The sequence below is a fragment of the Osmerus mordax genome, chromosome 18 (genome assembly GCF_038355195.1).
Source record: "Osmerus mordax isolate fOsmMor3 chromosome 18, fOsmMor3.pri, whole genome shotgun sequence".
Lineage (NCBI taxonomy): Eukaryota > Metazoa > Chordata > Actinopteri > Osmeriformes > Osmeridae > Osmerus > Osmerus mordax.
The window spans coordinates 7,894,160-7,907,046 of record NC_090067.1 but is presented as its reverse complement, the minus strand read 5'-3'; the positions used below and the strand labels follow the sequence as shown (position 1 = coordinate 7,907,046).

General features: G+C 45.5%; 1 protein-coding gene across 1 annotated transcript; it reads left to right on the top strand.

Annotated features, from left to right (window-relative positions):
- Window positions 1-7,236: 7,236 nt before the first annotated feature.
- Window positions 7,237-12,548, top strand: shisa7b (shisa family member 7). The gene is made up of 5 exons (XM_067255175.1): window positions 7,237-8,258; window positions 8,564-8,718; window positions 9,167-9,232; window positions 10,193-10,429; window positions 11,165-12,548. The coding sequence occupies exons 1-5, from the start codon at window positions 7,525-7,527 to the stop codon at window positions 11,989-11,991; spliced, it is 2,019 nt and encodes a 672-aa protein (XP_067111276.1). The 5' UTR covers window positions 7,237-7,524; the 3' UTR covers window positions 11,992-12,548.
- Window positions 12,549-12,887: the final 339 nt, after the last annotated feature.

Here is a 12,887-nt window from a genome sequence, read left to right as displayed (position 1 = left end):
CCATCTTGGCTTGACCTACATTTCTGTGTTTTGATGCTGATGACTTCCAACTCATTACTCGGAGTGACTATATGTTGGTGAAACATACATGCTCCTCGCCATACTGCACTCTGAACAGGGCCATTGGAGAAAGACATTAATGAAGAGGTGTTGATGAATGCTGATTGATTAATAGACTGAATGATATTACTTTGAAGACGATTCATTGATCAAATGAAAGTGGGGAGGAAAGAAAAGTAAGACTGTGTGCCTTTTATTCTGTGAGAGCTACATCTACATCTGGAGAATATGTTTGGTTTTATATGCTTATGTCTGGGCTACGACTTCATCTGTCTGTCTAGCCATCAGGACTATTTGACTGGAAGCTTTTCATGGGAGACCTCACTTCTTTAAAATGCAGATTCATGTGATTCTTTTTCTCCTGAGACCAAGAGAAATATATTTTTTTGTTAAACATGTCACACAACACAAGTGTTTGGATTTGGCTTAAAGATAAGTAATTTTAGATAAGTAATTGATGTATTGATCAATGGACCAGCATAAAATAATCGGCATTCATTACAAATAGACCTATGTCTAATAATGGGTCAAAAACCAATGTATTTGTAAACAACAACTAACCTTGCAGTCTACCACGTTACGTTAACACACATCAATGGAGATTATCTGTTGACAGGGATTCTATCTTGAAAGACTAGTCTTTGTTGAAGTGTGTGAAGTCAACAGACACTGACTAGTTTAAATACTATCTATACATGCCCCTATGCATAGGTGTTACAATTCTATACCGCCTTTGTAAAGAAATTGTGTACAGAATTGCATATGCTCAGAGACACATCAATGTCAATAGGATTGTGCATCATGTTGTCAAAATAGTTGTGCAACAGAATCTGCTTCTATCTATCACCTCCTGCTGACGTCACTAAATGTCTGGAATGATGTGGATGGTGTGTACTGTATGTGTGTGTGTATGTGTGTGTGTGTGGTTGAAGGGGTGGTGTGTGTGTGTGTGTGTGTGTGGGGGGGGGGGGGGGTGCACAAGCATCTGCTAATTTCTGACAAATAACATCATTTACACGGGAATACAGGACCCATGGTTGTCAAGGCAACTGATGACACTGCAGTATGTCTTCGTTTATTGCCCATTGAAGAAAGCATTAGGCTATTGCTCAAGTGGGCAGGTTATACACCTAGATCTATACGCACATACACATGGAGCTTTTTCACAAATGCATTGAGCTTTAATTCCCTTCATCATTTTTGAGGGTACGTGCATGTATTTTGAGCGCGCAATCTTTGCAGGCTACAACCTTTCGAACTATTTCATTTTTCTCTCTGTCGAAATCCAATGGTTTGGTGTGGAAAATCATGGGGAATCGTAAACCGTGTCAACGATTGGTAGATAACTCCTCAATTTAACAAATGAAAACCTTGGGCAAGTACCATATTGTCCAATCATTAAATGAACATCATTGGTAGCGGACCTGGGTGAGAGCAATCACTAGCGAATTTCATCAACGCCGTTGAACCTTTTACAAGCTAAGAGGGAGCACACCCAGTAGCCTATTACAGTCATCGCAACGAGGAAATATAGATATTATTAGCTAGATTTATAAACGAGAAGTATATATTTTTATCGCGTTCTCTCACATTTTCTAATGCCCTTTTGTATTATTTCTTCGGAGAAACATCCATGGACACCGATCAATTTCATCCATACCTGGACTTACAATGAACATGTTTTGTTAAATTTAAGTCCATTATCTGGGGATTACGTCAAGGATCTGACGTTGGAAATTCAACTACAGCAATCGGTAAATCCACCTTTTAAACACTTTTTGACAAACTGATAAATTGATTCATTTGCTACGCTTAGCATAACTTCAAAGCAATTTGAAGACCATCGTTGGTCTTTCTGCTGTGGTTCTACTTGGTCTTGTTAGAAAGAGAAATTAATTAAATAAAATATTGCTTGTCATAACATTACATCTTGTTTTGTTGGAAGTATTGATTTTCTACTGCATAAAGGGTTGCCTGTGACTGTCCAGTGAGGATTTAATTTTTTCCGTAATTCCTCAAGATTTGAGATGAGCGCATCCGCATGTGCGCTGCGATCTTTGGTCTTCATTGTGTTGTGTCTTGGTGAATGACAAGGCAATATTCTCTTCATATACACATTGTTTTATTGACATCACTACAGCAATTGATGCTCGGCAATATCTTTTTTTATCTATTAAAAAGAAAAATGGTGACGATGGAGCATCTTATCACTGGCCTACGGAATAACCAGCGACACGCAGGTGAGACGTGACTTCATTTTATGTCTGTTTAGTGCTGCAACATCGCCTAATGAAACGCGCACGCAAACAGGTCTCGCTCCTAGACCGCCTCCAGCCTAGCCTTCCACCCAACACTATATACCCTCCCATTTTGTATCTGTGTTGTCCGTTACAGCCTTTAAATGAAATCACCGAGCAGGCAACAGAAAATGGTAGTATGTGAATTGGTCTTTGCTATGATCATGAGACTGCCCCCTACATGAATTCTAAATGTCGTTTTACGGACACAGGTGCACAGCAGCTTACTTAACTTTGATGTGTGTGTAGATTACTATAACATATCTGGAGCTGTAGATCTCGGTATGTGATGCAGAGGCCTAGTCTCGTTGTTATTGCAGTTAATGAGTACTTCCCCGTAGTAGCCTACATAGGGTAAACACTGTTCAATTTCGTTTTCTCTCTAGTCTGTCAGGTTGCTTCTATTGATACTCAGTTGTGACAATCAGAGAACATGTACAATTAACCCCTATGAGTAACGGAGCCACCTTCCTCATCATCCACAATCATGACACAGCTGCCATTAGGTCTAACAGTAATTAAGTCAGTGATTAAATAATTCATCCTTGGGTGTGCTTAGGCCTGCTGCTTCTGCTGTTGCCGGTGAGCGCATTGTCAGCTCATCTGCACCCAATTATAACAGACAGTTGCTGTCTGCCCCTGTGCAGTGGCTGCATTGCCTTCCTAAACCAGCATGCTTCAGAGAGACAGAGAGGATAGGTGGGGTAGAGAGGGAGGGAGGGGGAGAGGGGGAGAGGGACGACGGCATGGGGGGAGGATGTAGGAGAGGAGCAGCGAGGTGGACAATTATCTGATTGAGCATGAGCAGCATGGGAGGAGGAGGGCAGATGGAGGGAGGCAGGGAGGGATGGAGAGAGAGAGAGGGATCCATGTGAAACACACAGTGGTGACATGGGTGAGCTGGGTGGAACAACAGATGCCGTTGGGAAAAACGCGTGCAGCGGTGCAATGCCCTGTAAAGATGGATACGGGGTAGAGGCTGTGTTTTGATAGTCAACCAGAAGGAACGAAGTAGCTCCATCGTTTTTTTTCTTTCTCACTCTTTCAATGCTGCAGTGCTATTCTGAGAGAGCCTCTCCAGCCCACGCACTGACAGAGAGAATGGGACGGAGGGAGAGAGGAATGGATGGAGGGAGGAGAGACGAGGGGGAAAGGGAACAAGTGTAGTACTAACACAGTCATCCAGTCAGCTAGTCAGCCAGCCAGCCAGCAAGCCAGGCAGATGAGGAGCTGAGAAGCAGGGCTCTGTGTCTTTAAGACAAGCGAGGCTGTGGAAGGGGCCATGCAGGCATCTGCAGATGCTCAGAATGCTGTTTTCCATATGTATCCCAATGACAGAGCATTACACCTCCCCGCTCAGTATTGGCAAGGCCGGGCGCAGCGGTGCAATGTACTACAAAGTGTGTGTGTTTGTGTGTGCGCGTCTGCCATTGCCTAGAAAGCTCCCTCGCATCAGAGAAGTTCAGCTGTTGTCAGTGGGTTCTTAATTACTGCATCAAGGAAACAGAATGGAAATGCCCTGGGGAGCAGTCCTGGATTTTAGGGATGGCCGGGTGGGCAGGCCAGGCACCCAGATCTAGGCAGCACAACAGTCCTCTGTTAGGGGTCTGTAACCCATCAATGCCCCCCCCTCCCCTCCCTCTCTCTCTCTCTCTCTCTCTCTCTCTCTCTCTCTCTCTCTCTCTCTCTCTCTCTCTCTCTCTCTCTCTCTCTCTCTCTCTCTCTCTCTCTCTCTCTCTCTCTCTCTCTCTCTCACAATCTCTCTCTTCCCCACATGCTCACTGAGGCCAACCCCTCCCATTCCTGGCATCACAACCCCCCACTCTCTTCACACACACATCTGTGACTCTCCCTCTGCTCTACTGCTGTACTCTTCTCCTCAACAATCGTTTTCTTGGTCAGTCAGGTCATGGACACCCATATGGTCCTTTTTATGGACCATCCCTCCATGTATCTAATATTTTTGTTGTTGTTGTGGAGGTTAAAACACGCTATCTCTATCCTTCAGCAGATGCTGATGTGGTGTAAAATCTCACAGGTGCCTGCTGTGCTTTATGAACATATAGAACAACAACTAACACCACCTCATTATCTGTTCCTTTTCCACAGTGTGAATTTAGCGTTTGTCAGATGGTTCCAGAGGAAGAAGCGTTACCTTAAAGTGGGATCCCACACCAGAGGAGCAGGCCTCGCCCAGGTGGACGGACAGACCTCGGGGGTGTTCTCTTCCTTCTCTCATCCAAAGGCTGTTTGCTAATTACTCTGAACTCTCCCTGCGTCTTATCCTCCTTTCTTCTTCTTTTTTCTCATCATCCGGATTTTTTTTAACCTTAATTTGCACTGATTCTTTTTTTCCTCTCTCCCCTTTCTTCCCTCGTTTTGTTTCAAGCGAGACCAAAACCAGTGCCAAATAGACTGTGCCAAGAACAAAGCAAAAAAAACAAAAAAAAACAAAACAAGATTAAAAAAAAATCACAAACTCACACTTTTCACATCCCCCCTCCCCCTCAGGTGTCTGCAGAGCTAGATTCATCGAGAGGTCACAGTGTGTTCCTGTTAGATATCAAAGCCCTTACACTTTTTCTTGGTCTTTCTGCCCCAACACACACAGACAACACTCCATTCATTAGTGTTTTACGCAGTAGCTGCTGCTAAGGCTTTCACAAACAGAGAGCACCGCTTTAAATTTCAAAGTGCTTTTTTAAAAGGATCGGGTCCGAGAGAGGGCTGGTGCTTGCGTAGCGCGGTGCCGAGCGCCGGGAGGAGACTGGTGAGCAGCGATAACTCCTGAACGTGCCCCACGGCAGAACACCGAGCACACGGCTCCTCCGTTGACTGGTCCGCTTGATGGATGAGCAACACAATCCACATAGAAGGAGATAGATAGACCGGCTGCTACGAACGTTTCTTCATCTCCCTCCCTTTGGTTTTCCTCTCTTCCTCTACCTCTCTCTTTCTTTCTCTCTGAGGAATCTGTGTAGCATCCCTTCCCTGTGTATAGTGCATGCGATCATGCTCCAGTGAACATTCGGAAAAGCCCCTTTTTCCATTTCATTTACAGTGAAAGTATTGTTGCAAATGAGAGTCAACAGTTTTGCTCTTCCTTTTTACCCCTCTCAGTACACGGAACATTAACCCTACATATGGCCATGCAGTTTATCTGTGGAAGAGACCACTCATGAAAACATACATTTATAAGCCATAGTAACACACCAGCCATATTAAAACCAAACACTTAAAAATGTATAAAATCCCATCAGTGAAGTGAAAACGCATATGCATTTAACAATTTCTAAATGTTTTTTTTGGTAAACTAATGTTTTTTTAATGTAATTACAATATCACAGTGATATTATAAATTATTATATTGTTTTATTTATATAAATTGAGATTATCGAATAGATTACATACATACTCTATTCTGCTTGCGAAGTGATAGTTTTAGTGTTCACATCATTCAACCTTATCTTCTGTATTGACGAATGAATCCAGACATTTTCATGTCTGTTCTCTGGGCGGAACCGCCCTGTCCTGCTAGAACTGGGCCCAAGCCCACTTTTGTCCTGTTCTGTTGGGCCAAACTAAACTCAGAACAAAGACACTCACGCAAAGGCTGCAGACGCACATAGAGCCCTTTCTGTCTCCCCTTCTCCTTTCCTCCTTCCATCCCCGATCCACGCTCTCCCCTTTTCTCAATCTATCTGTGTTTTTTACCATCTCCGACTGCCTTGAGCCATTTCACTCACCACTTGGTTGCAATCAGTTTTTATTTTTGATAGCTCAGTTAGGCATGACCTGTGTTGTCCTTCATGTCTCAAACTTAAATGCTGCTTGGTACAGTAACCAGTACCCTCATATTCCTGACCAGACCTGGTGACGAGTCTTGTCCTACGGACACCTCCCATATATTGCTCTAATCGTCCTATTACATTCACTTCTTAGGATTCCTATTTCTCCAACGACAACTCGCTCTACTGATCTTTGATAGTTATTTTGAGAGTGAACAGTAGCGGGATAAAGTAACCCTAGCGTGCTACTTGTAACATATATCGACATAAATAGTTCCAATCTTGTGTCAGCACTACTCCCTAATTAGTTTACAACCTGAAGAAGGGAGACAGTATCAAATGCTGCCAAGACAAGTGTTTACAACTCAGATAAAGCTCTAAGAATTAAGTCTTACAATTTAAATAGTTTTCCCTATAGTTTTCCCAAAATACGTTTACAGGTCAAAACTTACAAAGGTTATGACTAAAGTGCCAATTTAAAGTCTCAATACTTTTATCTAAAGGTAAAATTTTAAACACAGAAACAAAGTTTACATGCAAAAGTAAGTGTTTACGGGATACATTTTCCATTGAATTAACTCCATTTCAGTCACCCTCCACCCCCCCTCCCCTTAAAAAAAACAATACATTTCTTTCACCTTTCTCGGTCATTGAAAGGTGTTAAAGTTTACACTTTCTCATTTGTTTACAAGACAATACTGCCTAGTACTTCGAAAAGAAAGCCAATACTTGCCGTGATAGAATTCAGGTCAGCAGAGAGAAAACAAGCATTACTGTTCCATACAAGTACTATCATTCCATAAATATGACTTTGTCAATGTGTGTTTACAATACAGAGCCACACATATCCCATTTACATCACTGTTAAACCCTTATCATTCCATGGTTGAAGAGTTTCTTAAGATGCTTCTCAAATAGTGCTTTTATCAGAGTAACCATAACCCAGGCTGTCAATCTGAGCACCTACAATTTTTAGTCATAAAAACAAATATATGAACCTCAGTGTTTACATAAGCTGCTTGTAAGGATGGATTTTTACTGAACGCTTGAGAGATATGTTTACATTATAAGACCTTATAGTGAAATGCCAAACACACAGTGCTTGTATAAACTCAACCAACTGAACTGCAAGTAGAAAGATTCACACTTGCATATGTATGGTCAAAGAACACTCCTTTGAGGTTGAGGTTGCTTTTTAGAAGTTGTACCCTTGACAAAAGAAGCTTTTTTTATATTGTTACACTTACAGAAGTGGTATTTAAAGAAGAAACAACACAGTGCATCTTGGTATCAAGACATTTCGCCAAGATCTTCAAAGATTTTGCGACAGACACAGTTGTATTTATTTTTTGTTTTATATCGGCCCAGACTCTTAGAAAATGAGGCCCTCATTGTACACCAAGATGTTTTGCACCTCTATCATACTTCTCCTTTCTGGCCTTTCCGTCTCCGGTGCAACCATCACCACTGAACGGCGTGCTGCCGACAAGGATTCCGCCAGTACATCCCTCTTCCTCCTCACTGGTTTCCGAGGCAAACCATTACCGCCTCCCCCGGCAGGGCCGAAAACAGCACCCAAGGAGGCCGAGGTTGAGGACGAAGGAATGCAAAAGGGGGAGGAGTTACCACCTAAGCCCCTCCCCCAAGTCATGCTCCCCCAGAACATGACGGCCGAGGATGCCCTGAAGCCGCCGTGGGGCGCTGCTCAGGTGGCTCCGCCCCCACGGCGTCTGGTGGATGTGGATGTGTGCAGGGGCTACTACGACGTGATGGGCCAGTTCGACAACACGTTCACCTGCGCCAAGGACACGTACATCTACTGCTGTGGGACCTGCCACTACCGCTTCTGCTGTGAGCACCAACGCAGCCGTCTGGACCAGGAGTCCTGCAACAACTATATCTCCCCAGTCTGGGCCAACACCCAGATGCCGGGCTCGGTGGCACCAGGGAACCGGCCCGACCCTTATCTGAAGACCCTGCAGCAGCAAAGCAACAGCACCGCTTACGTGATTGGAGGGGTGATCTCCTTCACCCTGTTGCTGGCGGTGGGGATCAGGGTGGCCTTCTCCAAGGTGTCACGTAGGCCCCGGAATAGGGACATCAACATGCCCAGGTAGGTGAGAGGGAGGGGGGGGGGGGGGGGGAGAGAGTGGTTTGGTGGAGAGAGAAGGTGATGAAGAAAGAGATAGAGACTAGTACGCGAGAGAGAGTTGGGTCTGAGTGACTGGGATTTCCGACTGTACTGTATGTGGTGTCTGAGAACAACAGACCTTTCCCAAGCTGTTGTAGGTTTTAGGTTCTGATTCTAGGTGTGGGATCCAGGTACCGTTCAATAGGCACAGATCAAGGCTCAAAGGATGCAAAATGATTGCCATCTCTTTTTCCTTTCTCTCTCTTTTTTTTCTTCTTCCCCTTCAGAGCCCTGGTGGACATTCTACGACACCAGTCCAGCCCGGTCCAGCCTGGCGAGAGGAACAACAGCAATGTTCTGACCACCTCCACCTCAGACGCGACACTGGGCCGCCCTCCTAAGAACCTCTACACCCCCGTCATCCCGACCAAGGAAAACCGCAGTGAGTCTCTAGAAGAACTAGCTAGAGGAATGATACTGGGGTACTGCTTTATCCAAAAGTAACAGAATAACATCTGTATAAATACAGGAATTTGGTGCAGAGATATAACACGTGAAATCAATATTTGTGAAAGTCATGGATCTCTGTGTCTGCAAAGCAATGCTTTTTCCATGACACCAAGAGGATATCCTGAGCAAACCGAAAAAAGTACTGCCAGTTTTGTTATCTTCAGAGACCGACTGTGTTTAGGTGATGAAAAGAGATGGTGGGCCTGATAGAATGTTGACTATACGGAGTCCCATACTCTCTTATGAAATACACACACACACTTCTTCCACTTTCTGTCCCTTCCTCTCTCTGTCTCTCTTCCTCACACTCACAGACACACATGCATCACACACATGCCCAAGTGGCTGTCCATCAGTGTGTCCGCTCTGCTCTCTTGCAGTTGGCAACTTGCACCAAAATTTTATCCAGGTGTCTGGTACCAGCCCAAAACATACGGCTACTATCGGTAAGCCTCCTGCAGATCGCGAGCTAGCTAACCAGCTAGCGCAGGCTGCGGGGTGTGTGTGTGTGGCCTTGTTCATGACTCGTCTGTTTCCTTGTTGTGCACCGCTGGTAGTGTTCTAATGCTGTGGCTGTGTCAGTCAGTCAGTGCAACCAACCACCCAATCACTCTGTCTCTGTGTGTGTTTCTGTCCTGCTAGTGTATCTTACCTTGCTTCTTTTATTGGTTACTGTGCTAACGATGCTCGGGTGCTAGGATGATGGCGCGAGGCTTTGGTGAAGTCAGTTGTCACATTGCTGCTCTTCCTAAAGCCTGTGTGCGTGAGCGCGCGCATGTGACTGTGTGTGCGTGCGTGCGTACGAGTGTCCACTTAGTGTGCATCTGCTATCTCAGTGGTTGTAAAACGGACATTATTGGACATCATTGGCCATTACTGCCAATGGTCAATGACCAAAGTGTCTGGCGATAATTTTAAATGATTTCACATACTATTATTGCCTAATGAGGAATTGTAAACGACTACCTGTGAATGGCAAACATAACTCAATCTACTAGCTTAATTTGCGAGGAAATGGCATGTCTTATCTCTATAAATGTGCCTTTGAATGCTATTATAAATGTGCCAGTACATGTAAGGTCATTTTAAATGCACCTATGTTGGTTTGGTCATTTTAAATGCACCTGTATATGTTGGGCCTTTAAAATATATATATATATATATAAAACAATGTTAAATGTACCACTTTTATATGTGTTCAGAAGTTTTAAATGTAAGCTATACATTTTATAAATGTCAAACCATCAATGCACAACCTTGTCGAGTTTTATACATGTACCTTGTTTATACATGTAAGGCCACTAGGAATATTCCCCTGGTCAATGCCAGCCCCCAGGCTAGGCCCGGCAGTGTGTGTGGAGGTGTCCTACAGAGTCTTGACTTGTGGTGTGTGTGTTCCTCCTCAGAACGTGTGCCCCGCATGAACAACAACCAGCTGGCCTCCAGTGGAGGGAGCACTCTCATCTCCAGCAAGCTGAAGAACAGCATCAGCTCTGGGCCCGGTGCCGTCCCAGGCCCCGGCCTGTACTCCCACCCCCACCCCTCCTTCTCCCACTCCTTCCACAACCTGGCCCAGCTGCCGCCCTCCTACGACGCAGTCATGAAACCTGAGATCAACCGCTACAGCTCTCTGAAGAGGCTTGGTGAGAGACGTAGGAAGGGAGGGAAGAGTGTGTGGGCAGAGGGGCGAGAGAGGGACTGAGGGAGGGAATCTAGAGAGATGGGAAAGGGCAGCGGCGCGCCGGGGTCTGCGACAGACGAGAGGAGAAAGGGAGACTGTCTGAAGGTGGCAGTCGCTGGGTAGCGGAAGGAGACTGTTGAGGGGGAGGCACAGCAGTGGAGGAGGGCTATATGACGGATATACACTCGATGGGGGTTTGTGTATGTGTGTGGCAGCATCGGAGGACAACACTGCAGCCTCCAGAACAGGCGTGCTTCTTTTGATGTGCATGTTGGGAGAATATCGCAGAGAAGGGCAGTGATGAAGGTTTCTTTGTCCAGAACAGTAGTCAGAGAAGACTTGACATAATATGGGGGCGGGGGGGGGGGGGGGGGGGGGGATGAGTAACCACAGAGGCATCAGTGACTGCTGGGTAAAGGTCACGGTTACGTTGCCTCTCCGGAAACTGATTCGGAGAGGTTTTACAGATAAAAGGTTAAGCTAAGGATAGAGATAAAAATGGACTAAGGTTGGGGCTATGGCAATACCTTGGGCTAAGGGCTAGGGTTGGGCAATCTTACTATTCTCTGTATTGTCTGACATATAATTAATGATCCTAATGACCGAATTAATTAATGATGTCATTTCCAATTGTCTTATTCTCTTTTCTTTTCACTTGCAAAACTACCCTTGATAAACATGAAACCTGCACAAGCAGAAAAAGATCTAGATGACTACTCGGGCTACTACACTTCCAAACGGAGACCCAACAATGCCCCTCCTTCCTTTCACTCTTCCCAGCACCACCTCCACTGGGGGGGAGACTACACCCTGGGAGCCCGCGGGACACTCCCCCACCACAGCTCTCGTCCCAGGATCCACATCCCCATCTCCACCCCCAACCCCTACCCCCTCCCTGCCCAGTCTCAGCCCCAGTACAGCGCCACCTTCGACAGGCCACCTCGTCGGGTCATGTCCCAGGACCAGCTCCTGGCCCTGGGGGAGGGTAACACTCTCTCCAGGCTGTCTAAGAACCAGCAGCATCAGTATTACAAAGCCATGACCACCAGCAAGACCTCCCAAACACTGCGCAAGTCCCAGGAACGCCTGCTGGTCTCCCCAGACCGACTGGAGGAGAGGATGCTCGGTATGGGCGACTTTGCGGGCATGATGCCCACCATGCCACGTCTCACGCACCACCAGAAGGCCCAGTCAACGCAAAACGTGTGCGCCACGCCCTCCCTGGATCGCCACCACATGATCAAGATGAACTCGCACCCCACATCAGGACATGAGCACGAGAGGCACACGACAACGATGATGAGCGGGCCTGGGGGGGGAGGCTGGGGGGATCCCCACGGACATGGGGCGGGTTTGGGGAGCAGTGGAGCGGGGACGACCGGGGGCCACAATGCCCGAAGGATGGCCTTTGCTAGCAAGAGGCAGAACACCATCGAACAGCTGCACTTCATCCCAGGGGGAGGAGGAGGGGGAGGAGGGGGGCAGGGACTGAGGACGGCGAGTAAGAATGAGGTGACCGTGTGAACTCAAGGGCGACAGGGAGAAAGAGAGAAATGGAGAAGGAGAAATGGAGACGAGGAATGTCCAAGCCGAAGACAAGAAGTCGGAAGATGTGTCTAACTCAACATGATGCGGAAAACGAGTACAAGAGGCCTCGACCGGAGAGAAATGGTCAAACTGGTGAAAGTCACAAAGAAGAAGGTTCATCCCAACAAACAGCCTCAGATGAGTCCATGGAAATTTCAAGCAAAAGAGAAGACAGGCTCAGAGGAGACCTGACCACTGTTAGAAGTGCTTTGAAGGAAAGCAACCGCAAAGACAGTGACATTGTTTAAGGAAATTATTCAACCCCAGTGTTTCTATTGGTGTTATTGTACGGTTTGGAAATGAGAGTTTTCAGCCATATTATTAAGGAAGAGAAAGATGAGGCAGTGTAAAGTGCCAAAATATAAACTAAACTGTTTTTTTTCTCCCTTGTGAGTGCATTTGAGATATGACCATGGGTTATCCTTAGTACTATATAATGTAAGGATTTTTATTGGTGGATCCAGATGGGTCATATTTGTAATGTTGATAGTGTTTACAGCAGCATTTTGTGAAGGGCATAGTATTCTCACATAGAAAATACTGTACAAATGTCCTACCAGATAATAGGATTGATATGTACTTTAAAGAAGATAAGGTTATTTTGTACTTTTGTACAAAAACATTTATAGACTGAACAATATTGCATATTATTGCTTTTTAAATGAATTAATCTGTTGATATGAGCCCTCTCAGACAGTACAATATACATTATGTCTTCACAAAACACAGAACCCCTGTCCAAATAACGCTCATCTCTGGACAATATATATAAAAAGTTGTTTTGAGGAGGGTTATCCTAATCTCACATTCACCACTATATATTCCATTTGAGA

Excerpts from the sequence above, each read along its gene's own strand:
- shisa7b (XM_067255175.1), top strand. The coding sequence starts at position 7,525 with ATGAGGCCCTCATTGTACACCAAGATGTTTTGCACCTCTATCATACTT. Across the intron at positions 8,719-9,166 it reads CCCGACCAAGGAAAACCGCA|TTGGCAACTTGCACCAAAAT; the intron begins GTGAGTCTCTAG and ends GCTCTCTTGCAG. Across the intron at positions 10,430-11,164 it reads CAGCTCTCTGAAGAGGCTTG|AAAAAGATCTAGATGACTAC; the intron begins GTGAGAGACGTA and ends CTGCACAAGCAG.